This window comes from Adiantum capillus-veneris, chromosome 21 (assembly GCF_014529385.1).
Source record: "Adiantum capillus-veneris isolate H3 chromosome 21, ASM1452938v2, whole genome shotgun sequence".
Taxonomy (NCBI): Eukaryota; Viridiplantae; Streptophyta; class Polypodiopsida; order Polypodiales; family Pteridaceae; genus Adiantum; species Adiantum capillus-veneris.
The window spans coordinates 68,363,429-68,387,120 of record NC_140951.1 but is presented as its reverse complement, the minus strand read 5'-3'; the positions used below and the strand labels follow the sequence as shown (position 1 = coordinate 68,387,120).

Below are 23,692 nucleotides of genomic sequence, written 5' to 3'. Positions count from 1 at the left end.
AAAGTTAAAAGAGTTGGGATCAGCCACATGCTCTATGCAAAGCTGACTTATATATGAGTTGGAATATCAAATATGAACCCTCCACCTTCAATCGAATGATCAGAAGACCCTGTCTCAGACTGTTGGCTTGTGTATTTTTTTGTACGAAGAAGGGACAAGCAAACCATTGTTAAAGTAACAATAACGAGCAAAACTGCCCCTGCCACACTACCTACAATTGCCCCTGTAGGCGTCCCTGATTTATGAGCACTTGTGTTTGTATGTTTTGTATTGACGACATAAATTGGAACCACTGGCGAAGAATTGTTCATGCTTGCCCCATGGGTTCTTATTAAGATATTTCCATGCTTCAGCTTTCTCCAGAAGTAAGGAAGCAACAAACTCAGAAACAAGGTATTCTCCTGCATGTAATTTAAAGGATGAAGAGGAAGGAATCAGTAGGAAAAACCAGCATCAACCAACTTATTTGGCTTTATAAAATTGTTGTAACAATCTTTAGTAATCTGTATGGACAAAGCACATCAGAAGACAAAAGACCTGGAATGATGGATGATGAGAACTGCTGAACAGGCACTCGCAGCATTCAATTGTCACAATCCATGGTACATTGAACAGCTGAAAACTGGATCAAGCTTCACAAACCCATTAGTCTTGATATCATGGTCTTTAACAAAAGTACAAAAGCAAAATTATTGAATACCACAGATATTCATGGCACATGCATAAACTTACATAGAAACAGAGATTTTTATAAGTAGTGTGCTCAGGAAATGATTATAAGAAGACCAGTTGTGTACACCAATTAAGCAAACCTAAAGCAAATCAGCAAAAAGGTGGTAAGGTGGTAGAGCGCATACAAATTCTTGAGTTGGTCAGTTCTTGGTAGCATTTTCTTCTTGATTTAGCTAAGGTCGGACATTTATAGCATGCAGCCTCAATAACAGAAAAGAACTCACCTGCAAGTCATCATCAAAAGAAAAGGCGCCAGATTAATACTTGAAGGAAGCGCTTGACAAGATAGCTGCAGACTCCATGAAACAAAAAGCTTGCTGTATTGAAGGATTGGCTGGCAAATTGATTGAAATTGTGTGTGCATAAGCTTCAATCATGCAGCAATACAAGATAAAGATGTAAATATGAAATGCCATAATTCCCATGCTCATGTCAGCAAGGCTGCCATCACAGCTCACGACAATTGTTCAAATGAGCCTGGAATGAGAGCTTCTGAAGCTGCAGCATTTGCAAATTTCGAAAAAAGGCAATCGTAAAGACAACAAGGTGAGGTCTGCCATAACCTTCAATCATGCAGCAATACAAGATAAAGATGTAAATATGAAATGCCATAATTCCCATGCTCATGTCAGCAAGGCTGCCATCACAGCTCACGACAATTGTTCAAATGAGCCTGGAATGAGAGCTTCTGAAGCTGCAGCATTTGCAAATTTCGAAAAAAGGCAATCGTAAAGACAACAAGGTGAGGTCTGCCATAACCTTCAAAGAGGCAATACAACCTTTGGGACTATATTTTCCATATTTTCAAAAACAGGACTATGCTTTGATATCCTCGATCCTCATGGAAAAGAAAACCTCTTTGAATTGAGGAGGCCCTTTCACAGCTGCAGTGGAAGGAGGCTATGCAAGCTAAGATGGATTCCATAGAGAAGAATGATACTTACAAGTTGATTCATAGACCAAAGAAACAGAAGGTCAAGTGGGTTATTTTTACAACATAGAGTACTAGTCAGTTCGCTGGATGAGCACAAATCTCGCTTTGTAGCCACAGGCTTTTCAAAGCGGCCTAATGAATACATCAAAACCTTTGTACCAATTTCACATATAGCCATTGTTGGAACAGTTTTTGCCCTTGCAGCTCATCACAGATGGCCCATGAATCAAATGGATATTGAAACACTCTTCCTCATGGTGATTTGGAGGAAGGGTATATGGCAGGCAACCTCCAGTTTCTCACAGGGATCCCGAGACAAGGTTTACAGATTGCAAAAGGTCCTTTTATGGTCTGAAGCACGCCCCATGTGCTTGGTGCCAAAAGATTGATGCTTTCTGGGACAGGTTTTAGGGTAAGGGTTTTTGCGTCTAGAATGGTAGCGCAACTACTCACTGTGCCTGTTTCATGGGTAAAAAACTACAAAATCTCAGAGACCTACAAAATGTTTCAGCGAAGCCTACCAAACTCTCAATCTCCGTGGAAAATAAAATAAAATAAAATATAAAATCTCTGCATGGAGTTTTGAGTCGTGGGCACTGGGTATACATACACAAACAAACACACAAGCACACACATACAGACATATGTGTACATGTGTATAGGTACTTTTTCTAGTTATCTATGTACAATATATCAATATGTATATACACACACACGTACATAAACGCTTTGTGGGTTTAGGATTCCAGAATCCCAACCCTAGCTGACTTACTCAAGACGGCCAAGGGGCCTAAAACCTAGAAGCAAAAGAAGATAGCCCAGCTTGCAAAACATGGCCGAGGGGGCTAAACACCTAACCTGAAGACTAAAGGGGTTAGGATTTTTAGGCCCTTCACCATCTTCAACTTACAGGACATGGCCAAGGGGCTTAATGTCAAAGATGGCAGCAGAAGATGCAATGAAGACAAGAACTTGGCTACTAATCCAGTGGACACCTCGACTCCGATCTAGAACACTTGCAATGCCACAAACATAAACTAGGTACACTTGAGGGGAAGAGAGGTCACTAAGGTACAAAGAGCAATGACATATGAGAATGAGAGAGAGAGAAATGAAATGAAATGAAATGAAATGTTATATTAACGTCTTCAAAAGGCCAAAATGACCTATGAGACCAATCAGTTACAAAATAGTGAATCTAATACCATGTCTCGGTACAAAAGAACTAGAAAAGAACTAGAAGTGGAACAAAATACTACTACTACTACTACAATCTAAAACTACGTGGGTGTAGCAGCTGATACAATAGGTACCCGGTAAACTGGATGTAACAGTGTGTGAAACAAAGATGGAAGAAATGGTGAGGATCCATCCTCATCTGCACTCTGAATGTCGAGAGAGTATGGCTCGAATCTTCTGTTGTAGTCTCCGTCGATGCTGTGTAGCTCCTCTCCTCAGTCGCGGTCGTCTGTATCTCTGTAGCTCCAATGCTCGGTCGATGAGAGTGCCAGTAGTGGTCGAATGAGTGTGGGACGAGCTCTGCAGTGGTGGCTGCTCCTCTGGCTGTCCCATATCTAGTGAAAAGAAATCTATAATGTGTCTCTGGGACTGCCTCTCTCTAGCTCTCCCCAGTAAAGTGTCTCTATACCTGTGTAACTCAAGTAGATATAGTCCAAGACATCTCTGATCCTCATAACTCATGACCCTAGAGAGAGAGAGAGAGAGAGAGATGAAAGCGCGAAGCAGAGGGTACTGGTAGGTGCGTGTCGTGATGGAGTGCAGGATTGGGGCAAGAAGCAAGAGGCGGAGTGCAGGAGAGAGGAAGCGCTAGGGATCGAAGCAGAGAGAGAAAACACGCTCGTTTTTGGGGAAACCCACAATAATGGTTTTTGTGGCCATCCCACTTTTATTATAAGTGACTTTAAAAAAATGTGTCCTGGTTCACATTGAACCTGAACAAAGTATAAAAATGTACAATAAGAGGTCATTTAGGACCTTTAACCTAACAACCTCCCACTTAAAGGCATAAATGACGCCTTTAAGTTAACCAACTCCCACCAGCTGTATGCAATGCTCATGTTGAGCCTTAGCAAAACTCTTGGTGAGACCATCAACAGGGTTATCCTTTGCATGGATCTTAGTCAAGGTTACTAGACCATCCTCCAATACTTGACGTATAAAGTGGTACCGCACATCTATGCGTTTGGTACGCACATGAAGCATGGCATTTTTGGCTAAGTAGACAACACTTTGGCTATCACAACCCAGCGCGGGTGTATGTGCAGGCATGCCAAGTTCTTTTTGCAAGCCTGCCCAACCAAATGGCCTCCTTTGAAGCCTCTGTGGCTGAAACGTATTCAGCCTCAGTAGTACTCAATGCCACAATTTTCTGCAACCTAGAACACCAAGAGACTGCACCACCAACAATAGCAAATACATATCCACTGGTAGATTTCTTGGTATCCATGTCACCTGCCGTGTCTGCATCACAATATCCCTGCAACTTTAAGTCACTTTTGCCATAACAAATACACTTTGATTGTGTACCTTTCAAATATCTCAGAATGCATTTGACAACTTCCCGATGCCCTTTGCCAGGGTTTGACATGTATCAACTAACAACTCCCACTGCATAAGCAATGTCCGGACAAGTGGCAACCATAGCATACAGAAAAGAACCACAAGTTGATGCATAAAGGATTACCTTCATTGCTTTCAATGCCACCTCATCCTTTGGGCAATCTGCTTTGCTAAGCTTAGTGTATGGAGGTAAAGGTACTCCAAGAGGCTTAGCATCAGCTATATTAAATCTGTCAAGTACTTTTGCAATGTACCTTTCTTGAAATTAAAACAACAATTTCAGCTTTCTATCTCTTTTTAATACGCATGCCCAAAATATGCTCTGCATCACCCAAATCCTTCATAGCAAATACTGAATTTAGCTTACGTTTCAGAGCATCAAGACTAGTCTTATGTTTCCCGACAAGCAGCATGTCATCAACATAGAGAACAAGTATGATGGGACTATCATCTTCATCCCTTTTCGTATACAAACAATGATCTGCACGGCTGCGTTTAAAGCCTTGAGACAACATAAAAGTGTCAAACTTCTTATACCATTGCCGTGATGATTGTCTCAAACTATACAGAGCCCTTTTCAGTTTGTATACTAGTTCCTCACGTGTAGGAACTACAAAACCCTCAGGTTGTTTCATGTATATGTTCTCTTCAATGTCACCATGCAAAAATGTTGTCTTTGCATCCATTTGATTCAATTCAATATCAAGCACCGCAACGAGAGCAAAAAGGACACGTAAAGTTGTAAGCTTTACAACAGGGGAAAACATTTCTTGAAAATCAATTTCTTCTTTCTGTGCATATCCTTTTGCAACCAATCTTGCCTTGTACTTTGATTTTTCATCCACAATCTTAATCTTGTATACCCATTTGTTAGGAAGAGCCTTTCTTCCTTTACGCAATGGCATAAGATCCCAAGTATCATTTGCATACAAGGATTTCATTTCCTCTTGCATTGCAAGCTCCCACTTACTGCTTGACTCACATGATTTGGCCTCTTTATACGTAAGAGGTTCACCCTCATTTGTCAACATTACATGATCCAAAGAGGGGTTAAATTTCTGCGGTTGCCTTCTTAAACGAGTTGACCTACGTACCCAATGATCCACATTCTCAGGCAACGGTTGTACATCATAAGGCAACTCATTTTCAGCTCTATCATGTTGCTGAAAATCATTTTCAGCCAATTCAGGTGGCTGTCCATCCTCATTAGGAGCATCAATATCATGTCCTACCTCTTCTGGCTCAAGGTTAACCGGCTGATTATCAATTTCAGCTTGCCGTAATGCATCATGAGGCTCTTTTTCAACATCAATGGAAGGTATGAAAGGCTTAAATCTAACAGTTTTCTTGTCAGCATCAGATTTTATAGCATTCTTAAGCAATTTTGCCTCATTGAACACTACATCTCCGCTGCGTATTACCTTTTTAAATTGTGGTAACCACACTCTATAACCCATTTCACCTTCTTCCCCACCTAGGAAGACTCCTTTAATGGACTTCATATGAAGCTTTATTCTCAAGTCATTGCGTACATGAACGAAAGCTTCGCAGCCAAATACTCTCAAATGATCATAAGAGGCAGGTTTGCCATACCAAACCTCCTCTGGAATGTCATTTTTCAATGTACTATTAGGAGAGCGATTGCAAATATGAACAACAGTTTCAATCCCTTTCCCCAAAACTCTTGGGAAAGATTAGCAGTGGACAACATGAACACACTCTCTCACGTAAAGCACGATTAACCTCTCAACCACACCATTAGAAGACAGATTAGAAGGGGCTGTCAACTACCTTTTAATCCCATTTTCATCACAATAACGCTGAAATACAGCAGATACATACTCTCCTCCATCATCAGATCTAAGACATTAAATCTTAGTACTCTTTTGCGTAGTAACAAAAGCATGAAACTTCTTAAAAGCATTAAAAGTCTCACTTTTACTTTTCAAGAAATGCACCCATCCTTTCCTAGTACGGTCATCAATGAATGTAACAAAATACGATACACCACCAAAAGACTTAACAGGCATAGTGCATACATCGGAGTGAATAAGATCAAGAGGATTAACTTTGCGAGAGACACAAGAGTAATAAAAAGATTTCTTTTGCTTTCCATAAAGACATTCGTTACAAGAATCCAAGTTTTTGCCTTTTACATCAACCTTATTCAAAGAGGAAAGCACATCAATACCCTTTTGGCTCATATGGCGAAGTCTCTTATGCACAATTCCGTGTGTGAAGCAACTTCAGCAACAGCAAGAAACTTGTCAGACAAAAGCTTTGCATCAAAGATAGTACAAAGTACCTCTTTTAGACCCTTTTGTAACAAGCATAGAGCCCTTGAGCAACTTCCATGAACCCCCAGCAAAAATTGTCGTATAACCATGTGCATCCAATTGGCCAACGGATAGCAGACTTTTCTTAATGCCTCATACAAACCTGACATCATTCAACACAAGCTCTTGACCATTGTTAAGAGCCAAATGCATAGTACCCATTCCCTCAATATTGCAAGCAAAATTATCACCAAGGTACACCTTGCCATAATTGCCTGCAGCATATGTAGCAAAACACTCCAAAGATTGAGTCACATGAAATGAAGCACTAGAATCCACTATCCAAGATTGGGATAGTCCATCATTAGCACTAAGCAATGCATCAATGACATCTTTCTTCGAGATGAGCATGTCTTCTGCGTTAGCTATCACCAAATCTGAGGAGCATAAAGCCACAACCAAAATTTCCTCAACGTCTGACAACTCCTCAATGACCACACTAGAGGATACATTTGCATTCTCAGTATCCCTAGAGGAATCACCTGCTGATTTTTCCCCTTTCTTCTCATCTTTCTTCTTCTTATCTTGCGTTTCCTTCTTCATTTCTTGCTCTTTCTTGAAATACCTGCAATCAGGTTTCTTGTGACCCTTTCTGCCGCATTGATAATAAGTGACATCCTTATCCTTTGTCATGCTCTTACTTCTATTTTGAGTCATGTTGCTCACATCACGCTTTTGATTTCTACCTCTTGCAGTGTAGGCAGAACTGCCACAATTCCCTACTAGACTTGCGTCTAATCTCTTCATTGAGAATAGACCCTCTCACACCGTCATCCGTGAGGGTGGGACTGTTGCGCAAGGAGACAACCAATGTTTCCCAAGTATCTGGCAATGTCATAAGCAAGAAAATAGCTTTCAGCTTATCATCAAATTGCTGAAGCCCACTGTCCTACAACTGACTCAACACACCTGTAAAAGCACTCAAATGCTCAGAAGCCGACTTCAAGTCATCAAGTTGCATATTCACCAACTTTCGCATCAATGATCAAATGCACCTGGTTCACAGGCGTGTTGTTCTCATAATTAGCCTTTAGCATTTCCTATATTGCATAAGCAGAGTCCAAACGCTTAATGTCCGTCAAAATGTCATCATTGATAGCCATTTTGATGTAGGCCATAGCCTTCTTATTCAACCTGGTCCACTCTTCGTCAGACAAACTTGGTGGCTTATTCTCTTCCAATGCATCTTCACAATCCTTTAAGAAAAGGATACCTTGCATGCGTTCTTGCCAAAGATCGAAGCTTTGACCATCGAACCGTTTGATTTCCATCAAACTTTTAGTGTCAGATGCAGAAGAGGAAGAAGCCATCTTAACTCAACCACAGGTGTGTATACAAGAGAGATGCAGTAGGCTGAAAATTTCAGCAAATAGTTACTAGTAGCAACCACAAGACTTTGCACACATAGAGCCAAAGTTTCTTTACATGAAACAATCCAAATCTGAATTTTCAGCTGAAATGTGCAATTTCAAGCACCTATACTCAGCTTTTCACTCAATTTGTCGCGACAAATATCAATACATGTGATCCCACAACTTTGGTACACCTGCATATTGCTGTTTTGACCTGTAATACCCTGTAAATCACCTCTTTTGACCTAAAAACAACCTGTTTTGGGCTGTTTTGGCAGTTTTGATGACCTTTCAACCCCGGAAGCAAGGGGCTTCGCAATGGAAGCGAAATTGATCACGGAAGAGCAATTTTAACTCATTGTTCAACAGACTGCGCCGCAGGGCTGCTTTGAAAACCTAGAGCTCTGATACCAATTGAAAGCGCGAAGCAGAGGGTACCGGTAGGTGCGCGTCGCGATGTAGTGCAGGATTGGGGCAAGAAGCAAGAGGCGGAGTGCAGCAGACAAGAAGCGCTAGGGATCGGATCAGAGAGAGAGAAGGCACGCTCGTTTTTTGGGAAACCCACAATAATGGTTTTTCTGGCCATCCCACTTTTATTATAAGTGACTTAAAAAAATGTGTCCAGGTACAAAGTATAAAAATGTACAATAAGAGGTCATTTAGGGCCTTCAACCCAACGAGAGAGAGAGAGAGAGAGAGAGAGAGAGAGAGAGAGAGAGAGATCTGGGAAAGGCTCTCCATGTTGATAACAAGCTGCTCATACAAGTGACCAAGGGTGGTCCGGCAGAGAACTGTCATGCCCAATGGATAGACCCAAGGTACACACAATTGCAATTGCTACCGACACTGCTACTTGCTCTTGTACACGAGACCACATCAGTGGTCTGCACATGGGCTGCCCTAGCCTTCTAAGAAAGTGAGGCTCTGGCGGAATCTCCTCCTAGCAAGAGAATTGATATGAAGAAAGAGGAAAACATGTCTCATGTAGAGAGCATGGAACCTCCTCTCTAGTGCCTACACCTTTGCTATGGTGCTCTATATCTAGATGATCACATCGTCTCCGTGTAGATGCTCTGAGAACAAAAACGAAAGGGGAATGCCCCTGCTTCCCGCATCACGTGTCGTTGATGTTGCCCTGCTCATGGTGAAGAAAAACGCTAGGTAGAGCAGCCAGCAAAATGCTAGCACATGCTGCCCCCCTGCCCTCGATACACCTCCTAGGGCTCCCCAATGGAGGCACCCTATACAAGGACTGTGCGCACTAATTTCGGAAACCTGCATATATACCTCCAAGTAGGCTGGTCGGCCAGATCTCCAGCTGCCCACAACCTAGGAAAATAGAGAAAATGCATGAAAGGGCCAAAATAGGCCATGGGGAACCAGAGGTCTACTCAGAAAAATATCCAGGTCTCTAGGAGACTGGATAGCCATGGAATGAACCAAAACCCAAGCTAAACATGGCTAAACACAACCCAACATGAAAAAACAACCTCACACTGGTCGGGCACAGCCACAAAACAGCCCCCACTCCCTAACACCCATCCCTAGGAGAAACTGGGACCGACTGGACAAATCCAAAGAGATGCATGAACTCTTAACACCTAAACCCTAAATAGACATGAAGACAACCAATTTTGTGTGAAGATGATGACATGGCAGCCTTGTACAGATCAGCCCGAGAATTGCAGAGGATGATCATGACATGGCAACCCAGTACGGACAGTCCATTCGAAGCTTGATTTTGGACCAATTTCATTTGGATGTGTTGATTTTCATAGCAGATGCTTTAGGAGAGGCCAAGGGCCTTTAAATATGTGTATTGGGCACTCGCTCTGACATCCTACCTTGCGGAGGAGCAAAGCAGAGTTCCCGATTGTTGGAGGCTCGCCATAGCATAGGCAATCTCCCACAAATCTATCAATCCGGAGAGAGAGAGCATGACCCGGCTAGGGCTTGGAGGCATCACACAAAGAATGTGCGAGAGCGTCATCCGATGCAAAGATTGAGAGGATTCAAGAGCGTGCATCCTCCAATGCAATTAGAAATCATCCAAAATCAACTAATGCTAATCGCACATCAAGCATCAATTTCAAGCAATCATCTACACACATCAAGCAACGAAGTGAAACACACTAATCTTGGAATCTCTCAAGCACAACTCTAATTACATGCATTGACGATTAAGCACACAAGATCGCATTCAAGTCGGCCACCCCAACCAAGCCCATCATGGTGTCCAAATCAAGTCACACATAATCAAATTAAGCTCAAGACTTCTTAAACCTACACACACACAAGCACACCATTAGAGGACAACTCTAATCCCTCAATCACGAGTACACCCACTCCGCTTAATCGAGAGTTAGATAAGGACTCCACTAATCGGAGAAGCTTAGCATAAGTAAGAGTTAGATTAGAGAAGATCAACACTTCAAAACAATGAAAGAAAGTAGAGAAACATGATTGACAACATAATGAAGACTAGATTAATCAAGAGAGGATTACACTAATTACATGTGATTAGCACTAAACCTCTAATCATGGGCATTAAGCTCAAAGGCTAGGCCATCAAGACCTCCTCTAGGGAGAGAGTTCTCAAAAGGACCACTCAAGAATGACCTCTCATTAAGCATAGGGCTCTTTTATAGCTTTGGGCTTCAAACCCTTCAACTATGGGATAAAGTGAGCTCTCTAGCCTAAACTCATACAACTTTGGAACTCCTAAATGAGCCCAAGCCCTATACAATGAAAAGTAAATACTGTGCACTATCGCACATCCACAACTTGGTGTATAAATGGTATAGCCTGTGTTAGCCGCTGCTAACACCGATCTTGTAACCTAGTGGACGCGATATAAAGAAATACTGCAAGAGGCACCAAGGTTTGGGGCGAGTGCCGTCAGGAAGTGGAACTCTCTCTCTCTCTCTCTCTCTCTCTCTCTCTCTCTCTCTCTCTCTCTCTCTCTCTCTCTCTCTCTCAGTTCAGTTGTTATTTGAAGTGCTAACAGTTGTTCAGTCCGTTCTTTTCCGTTGGCACGTGGTGCACGCCCCGTGACAGATCCCCCTTTTTTTATCCAAAAGGAACCCACTTTTAGCCCTTCTCTTGGGCTCCAAGTCGACTCTTCTCCATAAAAGCATAAAAAACTTTGTTGTTTTATTTTCCCTAGGGCCTCAACCAGCCTGCTCACATTTTAGGTTAGTTCAACATTATAAAATATATGTACGATCCAGCAGCCAACTGTAAGGCTCCGTAGACGTTTGCAGCAATCTTGGCAGGTATTGTCTCTAGAAGAGCGCACTCATCCTATGGTATTGTTGAGGCACGTACTAAAAGCATCTGTTGAGAAATTTTAAGAAACTTCATTTCATTGCAAGTCAATGTTCTCAAGCCAATGGTGCAAAAAACACTCTTTGGCTTAGTCAAAGTGGGACAGCTCAGCCACTAAATGAGCAAAGTGATAGTATCACTCATGTTTTGCAATGGCGGTGCTTGGAATAGATGCTTAGTGTAGGAGCTTGGCGACTTTGTAGCTTTCTGACAGAGATAAAAACATGGAGGCTTAAACTTCCTATCCCTAAGGTATGCACTCTATCATATGCTACTTGAAATCAGCCTCCTCAATTTGCTAAAGCTTAATGCTATTTTACCTTAGGGTTTGTGTTGACTCTAATAATTGGCCTACATAAGGCCTTAGAAAGACATGGAACTCTGCAAAGCAATTGTGGACTATAGGAAAAAGCTTGTCCATTAATGCCACATGGTAGTTTAATGATGACCAACCTCCTATTTCTTTCAAGAGGGCAATACATCTTATGTATACGTATGCCACTCTTGGAGGTAGTTGACATTTGTTTTCCTATTTTATCAAGAGGGCCATTGAGTAGCAGGGTGAGTGTTTCCAACACAGTGCACACGGCCGTGTAAGAGACCTCCAAGAAGGTGCTAAATGTTAGATTTACACCACTCTTCTACTTCACACAGTTCTAGGACACTTCCTTGTACGGCTAGTGTCTCCGGGCTAGCCACTCATATCATAGGTTGTACCATGTCCGGCGGCCCAAGATTGCGGCTGGCCGTCCACTTGAGTTGGGCACCCACCCTACGCACTCATATATATGGGGCCAGGGGGGTACACATTTCATTTATCATCTCATCATTGTATGGGTCTTCTTGTTTTGGTAGTCAGTGGGGGGCTGATTGCCCCCTCTTCCCTCACCGGTCTCTCTCTCTCTCTCTCTCTCTCTCTCTCTCTCTCTCTCTCTCTCTCTCTCTCTCTCTCTCTCTCTCTCTCTCGTGCACTCTCACATGGTATCAGAGCTTAGGCTCTCCATTGATCTGGCGCTACATCAGCATCAGGTTCTCTCCCAAGAAGATCAGGCCAGCCAGTGTTTTCTTCAACAGCAGCATTTCTGCAAATTTGTCTGCAAGAGGGGGTGGCGCCATCTTCTGGACAGCTTCCATCGCGAAGGAATGCTTTGCCATCTGTGTTTTTGCAAGAAACCATCAGATCTGCCATTTTCCCTTCTAGCGCTAGGGTTTGGGACCCTTTTCCTCGTCAGAAATGCCCCTTTTCCGGTTGCATTTTTGCAGCCCATCTGCATTTTTGGGAGAATTGGCGTTTTCAGTATGGAGGGGCAGCGCTCAGCTGCTGGGCCTCACCCACAGATCTTGCCTCCGACCCGGCTTGGCATCCAGTGCCTTGCCGGCCCGTATCCTTTCCATTTCCTACAGACTTCAGCCATACACCTGCTGTGTTTTCTCTGTTTTCAGCCCACCTGGGGCTGTGACTTTGATTCCCCACCCTCCCCAGACCCTCTGCACCGCTCCGGACCCATGCCGGGAGCGTACGAGCACACTGACAATCGCTGGACAGCAGCGTTTTCATCACCTCGAAGTTGCATTTTTGGGTGGACAGCAGCCTCTTGGCTTGTGCTTTTTCACAGAGGATAAAGTTACCTCCTGCCAGGACACCATCCGGTGCTGATACGTGCGGTCTCTCAGTGACTCCTACAGTACACAGTATCTTCGACATCGGCTTGATCATCTACAAGCGTACGATCCTTGGGAGATCCATTCATTCCAGCCATCATTTGGCGGTTGCACACTCGAGAGGGAGTGGTGACTTGTGGTTTGCTATGGACACACCTATGCACTCATCAGAGGAGTTCACACAAGATATTGTCATGCCCATGCCATACGGGATTCCGACATTCCCAGAGAAGACACCACCATCTTGGGTGGACAGACACTTACCACTTGACCTCGACACATCAGATCACTTGCTTACACAGGGGCATCTACATGGACTTAGGGAGAGGATCTTGGATCTCTTTTTGGACAAGTTCATTGCTGGAGTGGGACTTCAGTGCTTTAGACTCTCCTGGAGAGTTTACCCGCGAGATGCAAGAGATGAGGCATACCGCGACTACATCAGGACTCACCCAGAGCTTGGCTTGAATGGTAGAGCAGTTGCTTTTCTACACTCTTGATCATTTGGATTGCTACCTTCATAGTTGCTTACACTCACCCTCAGTAACCTTACAGCAGACTTATCCCCCAACCTGGGCAGTAAGTCACTCCCAGCTCATTCACATTGAGAGCCACACCGAGATGTGGTTTGGTGGCGTTGTTGGCGCAGATTTTGTTTTGGTTGACAATGGAGGATTGGAGGCACGAGATACAAGCATGACGGTGCAAACAGATTGGTCAGGCCTTTCCTCTTCTCAGAGACCCTTCACAGCGCAAACTATTGAGTCTAGCTTTCCCCTCATCTTGGATTACCCTACCTACTGACAAGACACCATCCAGTGGTGGTCCGTGAGGTCTCTCGGTGACTGCTGCAGCTTACGGTAGCTTCTACAGTGCAGACTGTTTAGTCTGGCTTTCCTTGTTTCGAAGGACATTTACGGTGTAGATTGCTACATCTGGCCTTACTGAGGTTTTACACAGCTTAGCCACCTGGCCGCACTGGGTTACAGGTGCATGCATTGACAAGCTTCCACTCATTCTCATGACCGTTCTTGGGCTTCCCCATTTTCTCCAAACGGTTTGACTTCAGACACCACAGATCCTATTGGGCAGGACACTTGCAAGTCTATTGGCACTTCTTTCACAAGGAGTTACTCATTTCGGGACCTTCACGCAGTATCTTCACCCTGTATCGCAGTTTGCTACACTGCTCGTGACGGCACTTTACCATGGAGATTTCTCAGGCGATTGGGACACCCCAAACTGCTGCAGACGTCGTTGCAGACATCTTCATCATTTGCCTTACATCTTCAGCTTCACGCCGTTTATTCAACATCAGGTGCTGAGAGGGGTGTTAGATTTAGACCACTCTCCTGCTTCACACAGGTCTAGGCCACCTCCTTGTACGGCTAGTGTCTCCGGGTTGGCTACCCATATCATAGGTTGACCCTTTTCCGGCTGCCTGAGTTTGCGGCCGGCCGTTCACGTGAGTTGGGCGCCCATCTTGGGCACTCATATATATGGGGGCAGGGGGGTACACATTTCATTATCATCTGATCATTGTAAGGGTCTTCTTTTGGTAGTGAGTGGGGGGCTGATCGCCCCCCCCCCTCCCTCCCTCTCTCTCTCTCTCTCTCTCTCTCTCTCTCTCTCTCTCTCTCTCTCTCTCTCTCTCTCTCCCTCCCGCACACGCGCACTCACACTAAAGAAGCCCCAATTCCATGTAAGAAAGTCCTCCAGAAAGGCGCCCAAGACATCCCCCACGCCCCTACACCTAAACCAAGAGGCCACCACCCACAAGCCACACAAAGGGACTCCCTTTCCTTTTGACATGAAAGCCATATGCCCTCTCTTCCTTATAAATACCCTTGTGAATCCCCTCACTCCTTCCCATATGGGAAACTCCACTGCCACATAGTCTCCTCAAGGCTCCCTTCCATTCTCTCACAAGTCTCACCAAGAACTTGTCACGTGCACATCTAATCCTATGTGCATGTGGACAAGCTAGCTCCTGCTGCTAGGGTTTAGGACAACCTAGGAAGTGCTATGGCATCTTTGTAAGCCTATATGCAGGACATGCATGTCCAAGCACTTTACATTAGTTGCATACCCTCTGATTGCACATGAGCACCGCCAATGCTGCTAAACTCCACTGCCGCATAGTCTCCTCAAGGATCCCTTCCATTCTCTCACAAATCTCACCAAGATTTTGTCACGTGCACATCTAATCCTATGTGCATGTTGACAAGCTAGCTCCTACTTCTAGGGTTTAAGACAGCCTAGGAATTGCTATGGCATCTTTGTAAGCCTATATGCAGGACATGCATGTCCAGGCACTTTAGATTAGTTGCATACCGTCTAATTGCACATGAGCACCGCCCGTGCCTACTAGGTGTAGGCACTAGGGAGTGTTCCCATAATAGGACTCTATATATACCTTCATAAGTTCAAAATAGTCTGAACTCACGAATTATAAGAAGGAATAAGACACACACAACTACAAAGGCAAGGGACACAAGAAAACAAGAACAAAGAAAAAAAAAGCTTTATTTGCTACTAAACAAAACTAGATAAAGCAAACCATTATTCACTTAAAATTGTTTTTAGAGAAGGCATAAGCAAAATAAGTTGAAGCAGCTTACTTTACTAAAACTTGAAACAAGTTCTCGACTTTAAGCTAACAAGGATAAGACATCTCAAAGACTTCATCCTAGAAATCGGACTCCACACAACAACTTTTAAAGTATTACTACGAACCCACGAAGAAGAGGTTGAAAAGAACAAAGACGCAAACTTGACAAAATGTGAACTCAACTCCGTTGCTTGTCCAAACAAGAGGAATAAGATTATCACCTTTATCATACTACAGACCAAATAGGACTCTAGCATTAGTATCTGGCTGCAGATAAAAAGCGCTAGAGAGAGGGTGTTGGTCCGGATCTACAAAAACGCTGCAAGTCCAAAAGAATAAAAAAAGAGTGTGACCCCAAAATGCTAGAAGCACTACATAACATACTTGATACCAGGGGAAAGGTCCCTATATAGGGACCTCCGGCAAATGTGACACACACAAAGAGAGAGAGAGAGAGAGAGAGAGAGAGAGAGAGAGAGAGAGACCCACCTCAATAAATTGCCCTACCTAGACTTTGACAATAAGTGAAATAAATACCTAAAATCCAAAATAGATATTGGAATCACATTGGGCAGTTCACTTCAGATGCAATAAGTAGTGAGACCAAGTCGATGAAGAAGCTACCATGGACACCCTAGTAGTACGTCTACCACCAGATTTGCCACCCTCAACTTTTTCCTTTGAAGAATGCCATCTTGCGCATCGGTTGCCTTGTAAAAAATTGAATTGTAGACCACACTACATCCACGAATCTCCATTCATGGACTGCGAACACATCACGTCCAAATACTGTCACAAATTGCTGACATGTCAAGTCACTGAAGAACGGAGCCAACCTTTAGATCTCGGTCAAGGGGCCCAAACCCTAAGAAGCAAAAGCAGTAGAGGAAGAAGAAGCGAAAGAAGTTCCCACCAACTTATGGGATCCCGTCCGATGGGGCCCAAGTGACATAAAGTTATTAAAATAAAGCTGGACCCAGCACACACACAGAGGCTAATTTGCGAGCTGATGATGTGGCACCTGCGGTATGGTCAGATTTCACGCTGACTGCTGATGTGGCAGGCTGTACGAATTTTCGAATTTCACGTTAACTGCTGACGTCGCAGATTGTACGGATGTCCGCGTTTCACGCCGGCTGCTGACGTGGCAAAGTTGTACGGATTCCTGCTTTTGCGCTGGCAACTTTTGAGCACCTGCTTTTGGGACAGTTGTTTTTGAGTTAAACCACTTTTCAAGGCCAAGGGCCTTTATATATGTACAGAGGGCTCATTCTTGGGCATGCTTCAGTACGAAGGTGCAGAGGTTGGAGTATCGGCATTGTACTGAGTTCAAGTAATATAAAGAAATACCGAAAGGGGCGCCAAGGTTTGGGGCCAATACTCTCTGGGGTGGAACTTCGCCATTGCCCGTGTCGTCTCTCTCTTTCAGTTCAGTTGTTATTGAAGTGCTTAGAGTGTTTAGTCTGTTCTTTTCCATTGGACGTGGTGCTCGTCCAGTGACAGTGGTATCAGAGCTTCAGGCGTATGCTTTTTTGAAAGCATACCAGTCGCACCAAAGAGCAGACAGAGCAAACCGGCGCTTCCAAAGTCTACTGGAATTTTATTTGAAGTACCTTTTGGTCCTGACTCGGGACTTATTAGCCACTCCCACCCTTACTTCGTCGCTCATCAGGCGCGCTCCCGTCTTCATTGCTCTATCTTACAAGGCATAAGCTATAAAGATCACTTGCATGAGAAGGATCCAAGATTTGTTTCGAGTCACTGTTTTTCTCAGAATAGAAGTTGATGTCTATAGCTACCAAGCCGCACACTCCAAGGACTTGGCAAGCTTTCAAGAAAATTTTTGCCCAAAGTTATATGGTTTTTGACATCTTCCTTTGGAGTGCAACTTTTGGCAGAGTGCGGTATCCTGAAATGCTTGCCACGGAAACCCTAGCAGAATACAACTTGAAGTTTTTCAACATCTCTCATCAGGTGTCTCTTCCCGAGCTAAAAACCTTGGAGGTCCAATGTGATTGCCAGGTCTTGAGGCTACCATCACCGCCACAGGAACATTGCTTGTCAAGGCTTGTTTCAACTATTCAAGAGCTGATGGACCATGCTGTGGTCGGCTACGACCTTATGGAAGGAATCTAACCCTAATTTTTGGTGTAGGTTTCAAGATGGAAAGTCAGTCGACTTTTCGAGCTCAGCTGATGTCAAGATTGCTTTTTAAGTTTGAACTTTGTTTGAGAATCTGTTTGAGAACTTGTTTGGTGATCCTATTTGGAATTTGTTTGAAATGGACAATATCTGTTTTGAACATGTCTTGGTGCCGATTTGGACTGTTTGACTCTGGTTTGAATACTGGTTTCCATGCTTGGTGATTTACTCCCGTGTGGAGTAGTGAGAAATGGTGTTTGAGAATGCTTGCACATACTCATGGCTCGGACCCTTGTGGTTATTTGCGGGGGGAGTATTGAATGCTTGAAAAAAATATTGTTGTTGTTACTCCCGGCCCGAACCTAGATGGTTATGCGGAAGGAGTATTAAGAAGTCTTAAGCAATGGTTACTCTCAGCACCTCCAAATGACGCAGGCTGCGGTCTGGGGGGCGTTTGGTTGTAAAAGGCCTCTATATCTCCCGGCCCGGACCTTTTTAGGTTATGCGGGAGGAGTGATGAGGGAGTTGTTGAATATCTCTCGGCCCGAACCTTGTTAGGTTATCCGGGAGGAGTGTTCGTCCACGACTTAATGTTTCTATGTCTTGTAACATGCATATGTGAGTATTTGTGTTACATTGTGATGCGTATTCCTTATTGGATGAAATACTTCTGGGAAGTCAACGACCCAGGATATCAAAAGTTCCGATCTGGAATGAGACTCCTTATTGGATGAGATTCTTTTGGGAAGCAAACGACACACGAAATCAAGAGCTCCGATTCGGAATGAGAAAATTGATTGTCCCTTGAATTGTCCCTCGGAATGACTTGCGAAAATTTTTTAGCTAACTTGAGTCGTTTTATAGATATGTTGTAATCACGGACGATACTTTCTTTCAAGAAGGGGGGATGTCACAAACTACTGACCTGTCAAGTCACTGAAGAACGGAGCCAACCTTTAGATCCCGACCGAGGGGCCTAAACCCTAAGAAGCAGAAGCAATAGAGGAAGAAGAAGCGAAAGAAGTTCCCACCAACTTATGGGACCCGTCCGATGGGGCCCAAGTGACATAAAGGCATTAAAATAAAGCTTGACCCGGCATACACACAGAGGCTAATTTGCGAGCTGATGACATTGCAATTGCGGTACGGATTTCCAGATTTTACGTTGATCGTTGATGTGGCAAGCTGTACGGATTTCCGAATTTCACGCTGATTGCTGACGTGGCAGATTGTATGGATTTCCATGTTTCACACCAGCCGCTGACGTGGCAAAGCTGTACGGATTCCTGCTTTTGCGCTGGCAGCTTTTGAGCACCTGCTTCTGGGCAAGTTGTTTTTGAGTTTAACTGCTTTTCATGTAACTACTTTTCAAGGCCAAGGGCCTTTAAATATGTGCAGAGGGCTCATTCTCGAGCATGCTTCAGTACGAAGGTGCAGAGGGTGGAATACCGACATTGTACTGAGTTCAAGTAACCAAAAGGGTCACCAAGGTTTGGGGCCAATACTCCCTGTGTCGTCTCTCTCTTTCAGTTCAGTTGTTATTGAAGTGCTTAAAGTGTTCAGTCTATTCTTTTCCGTTGGCACATGGTGCCCATCTCGTGACAAATACTCCTAGATAATGAACTTTGAAACACATCTTGTCCATAATCTGGCCAACAACAATGGATTGGTGTACTCATCCATAGTGTTTCAGATATGTATGATTGGTTCCTTGCCAGATGCACGTGCCTTGAACTCCGACCCACGGGTTCAAACACCGGCAACTTGAACTCCAACACAAGGATCCAAACTATTTATAGGGAGCACTGCTTGCCCCTCTCTGCCACTCACAAGCCTCTCTCAGGCTGAATCTAGTGGCGATAACTACCTCTTGACTAGAAATCTAGTGTCATGGCCACTGTGATCGCCACCACGTGTGCCATTCCAATCTCCTTTTATCTTTATCTAGCTTGCCTTTGACTTTGTCCTTTCGTGAGTTCCTCCTTTTGTCTTTGGCTTCGAACTCCCCAGCCAAACAAAGCGTCATGTCACATTTATAGCAATAGTTGTCGGACCTCGTGGGTACCGAGGCAACTAACTAAGTACTGTACTATCGTCCTTGTCAAGCTTACCTTGGCCTCAATTACAGGGAATGGCCATTTTCAGTTCTCCGTTCCCCGTTCCCATTCTAGCTTCCCGTTTTAAATCCCTGTTCCGTGTTTTAGACGTGAGCATCCGTAACAGGGAATGGCATTTCATGCCAATTGCCATTCCCCGTTCCGATTTCTCGTCCCAGGCAAGTATGCTTTGCCTCTGTCCTCTAGCAAACTCATGCATTTGTATTTGGCTTCACAATCACTAGCCAAACAAATTGACGGCTCCCTTGGAGACTCCTGCAAGCATAGGCCGATGACTGAATACTAGCCGATCCACTTTCCATAGCCGATCATTGGTCTTGGTTCTTCATTGAAGGCGAGGTTGCGTGGGAACAAGTCATGGAGCTTCTAAGATGCTATCCAAAGGGGCTGAAAATCATCGCATTTCAAAATGCAATCAGGTCCTTGCCTAGCACTCCATTGTTGGCTTAGGGAAAATTTCCTCCGCATTTCAAAAGACTCAATGACTCTTGCCATTGTGGGAATAAAACTTTACACTTTAGCACTATCCAAGGCTTAACGATAGCGCTATCCAAGGGTCAATAATGGTGCGTCAGGTATTGTGCATTTTGAAATGACTAAGCAGCAGTCCTACCGACGGCCCTCCCTGTGTGGAGCTCTTCCAACATTTCAAGACACCCAAAGCGCTAACAGCATGCGCAACAGCTCTATAGAACAGCGTTTCGGAATGCTCAATCAACAGCATGCCGCGAGTATAAAGTCCAGAAGCATCCCAACCAGCGTTTCTGAATGCATGCATTACTGCAGGTGAACCAAGAGCTTGTGCGTTTTCAGAACGCCTATCCTAGTCTCTTTGACTTCGCCACTTGCTGCTACTGCTGCTGCCCTTTTAAAAAACGCCACACCTTAGGCTCACAAACGCTACCAATTGTGGCAATTGCCAGCAACAAAACGCCAGCAACCTGCTACTTCTTTTCTTGGTACCGAAACTTCAACGATTATCGAAGTGCTCCTCCTTGCACCACCAAAAGTCTCCTCTCCTATTCCTCTTCTTCGCGCCGGTTCTCCTCCCTGGCAATCAACGAGCCTCACACTCTGATACCATGTCAAAGTCGATGATGTGGAAGCGTAGAGCAATGGGGAGAATACACGAGAGAAAGAGAGAGCGAGAGAGATACTGTTGAACCAACCAACTTTGGCAATGAATTGATACATGTTACAATGGGGGCAATGGGTTGTATTTATACCCACCTCAGTGAATTGCCCTACCCAGACTTCGTCAAATAAGTGAAATAAATACCTAAAAGCCAAAATAAATATTGGGATCACATTGGGCAGTTCACTTGAGATGCCATAACTTTAACATAAATGGGGGGCACCCTGGATAAATATGCCACATCTGTCATAAACTAAAAAGATGGCCTAAATTGCATGACACTGAAACTCTGACCCTACAGTGACCTAGGAACAAGGGCCCTGCCTCATGTTAGCTTACCAGGTGGGCAAATACATGACTCGCACTACTTGAAAAGGTACATTTATCTCATATACGACACGGCACAACCACACAACAGCCCTCACTCCCAAATCTGCTCCAGAGAGATAGTGGAGCCACCATCGGACAAAAGAGGGACAAAAGACAAAACTCCAGCATGCATATGAGCATCTGTTTACCATGTCTTTCATGAGTGTATGTTTGTCCACTAATCCCTGCAATTGAGGTCAATTGCTTTGATTTTAGAAGGGGGGGTATGCAACGGTTTTTAGGGTTAGGATTTTTGCACCTAGATTGGAAGTGCTTTAATCACTGTGTATTTTTGTCCTGTCCCAGAAATCCTCTCTAGAAAGGTCGTCCTTACCACGTTGAGTAAGCCTTGGCGCACCCACTTATTTATCTCGATACTTTCACAAGGGCCTATTTATGGTTATTCCATGTGATCTATATACAAAAGTACCAAGCCTATCCTGCTGGAAGTTTTGCAACTGCCTATACCAAGGCATGATACATGTACTATTGCATGCCTCTAGACCTGAAATTTATTACCCTCTCTCAAGAAACAGTTTTCCCTGACTAACAAAGTGCAATTTCCACTCTCTTAACAACCGAGGACTGTTCTCTCTCTCCTAACAAGTTTCCCCTCTCTAGAATCTGCTCTTTTTCTCTAAAAACTGGCAGATTTTCTCTCTCTAAGTTGCTTTTCTCTATCCAATAAGAGAGAAAGAAACTTTGCTTTCTTCCTCTCACTCTCTCCCTAGCAATGGACTAAAAGCCTCCTAGCCTTATCACAATTTAGGGCTGGGAGTATTTTTCTGTGTAACCGTGGATGGGCTGCTTTTGGCGTCACTTCCAATTTTGCATACAAGCGTTTAATTTTATGATCGGTTGGTTTTGGTTTAGAGTCCACAAACGAGTCCGTAGGTAGGCACTTGCACATACAAAATTCAAAGAGCACACGAACACCGTGCACGAAATTTGCGACTCTAAAGAAGAAGACTTGCAGATTCCTACCGTCTGTTGTAAAAACACTCAATCAATAAACAAATACCCAACTGGGAACAATGGCGGTTCAAGGCCACCAACTCGTGCAAAGGGCCATCCCCCTCCGTAATCTTCTCCATCTCCCTTCACTCTCTTGTTTTGTTTCAGCTATTAGTTGTTTTGAAGTATTAGATGTATCAAGTCTTGCGAATTGTGTAGTTCACAGTTTTTCCATCTGACCACCTATGCTTCATCTGCAATGCCTTTGAAAGGTTCCTCATTGAGACATGGTCAGAAAAACCAGAAAAAGAACCGTTGAATAAGCGGTTTTCAAATTAATCTCAAGTGTCTCAAACTATTGATTCTATACCTTTTCTATTAGCACGAAAAATACCATACCCAGGCGAGATGTTTCGAGCAACAACCCTACGTTAGTAGGTATGGAATTGCCTGAAGTGTGCTGCAAGTTTGAGTCCTGGGCAAATGGAAAACAATCGTATTTCAGTCTTCATTCGGTGTTTTCTTCCCTCGATTCAGATCATCCATTCAGCTGTCTACTCTTGACGTTAAATAACAAACACACTGCAATTCGCATGCCTGGAAAAGAAAAGAACAGGAAAGAGCAAAATGTTTCCCACTTGCGAGTCACAGCTCACACACACACACATGCACATACAAATGGGAAACGGAAGCATACCTACAATGGAATATAGGAAGGGTGAGATGAAAGCCCTGCGCCAGTGAGCGGCGATTGCTTGTAAGGAATCGTACGACATTACCAAATCAAAGCCCAAATGGTCATGAAATGACGGCAGGTACCGCAAGCCACCAGAGAGAGAATCAGATAGAAAGACAGAGAAGAAAGAAACAATGAGTCTTGACAGAGAGCGTGTGTGCGTGTGTGAGAATGTGGGCGTGCAAACGGCCGCCGTGACACTTCTCTAGAGAGAGAGAGAGAGAGAGAGAGAGAGAGAGAGAGAGGGGTTGATACTAGATAGCACGTGAGCAACCGTGCGGCGTGAGTGTGTGTGTGTATGAGAGAGAGAGAGAGAGAGAGAGAGGCGGGCCGCGGCAGCAGCACAAAGTAAGGACAGCTTAATGGGTAGGTGAAATGTATGTCCGCTTCCCAGCAGGCATGGGTTTGGAGATGGCGATGTGGGCGGAGAGAGAGACTCCCCCGCAACAGGCAAGGAACTGTTCGAACTTCGAAGTACAGGTTGGATATAGTCGACCGAAAATTGAAACCTTGGGTCGGGAACTTGGGCGTCCTCACTTTCCAGCTTTGCCTGGTTGTAAAGGGCTCTTTTGTGACGAGATAAATTCTAGGGAAAACTACCAACACTAGAGTACAACGGTGCCGTCCCGCACTTGCACCGCCTCTTAGGGTGCGCACATGCACCAGCCACAGGCTCCCGGCCGATGCAAATTCCATGCTGGCCCG

The 23,692-nt window shown here is 44.2% G+C and overlaps 1 protein-coding gene across 14 annotated transcripts in view; it reads right to left on the bottom strand.

The window, feature by feature from the left end:
• The window catches only part of LOC147431109 (Protein kinase superfamily protein), a 77,281-nt gene extending 53,843 nt beyond the window's left edge, over positions 1-23,438 (bottom strand). The window contains exons 1-5 of one of the 14 annotated variants that reach the window (XM_086493757.1): positions 22,949-23,438; positions 22,622-22,848; positions 858-956; positions 538-622; positions 86-401 (exon numbers count right to left, since the gene is read on the bottom strand). In XM_086493757.1, the coding sequence (XP_086349883.1) occupies positions 86-401; positions 538-622; positions 858-889 (433 nt within the window). In that variant the 5' untranslated portion in view covers positions 890-956; positions 22,622-22,848; positions 22,949-23,438. Of the gene's footprint in view, positions 1-85; positions 402-537; positions 633-732; positions 772-857; positions 957-22,323; positions 22,473-22,621; positions 22,920-22,948 lie in introns of those variants that run through there. The other 13 variants (XM_086493756.1, XM_086493755.1, XM_086493754.1 and 10 more) reach the window with 13 other exon arrangements.
• Between the last annotated feature and the right edge of the window lie 254 nt (positions 23,439-23,692).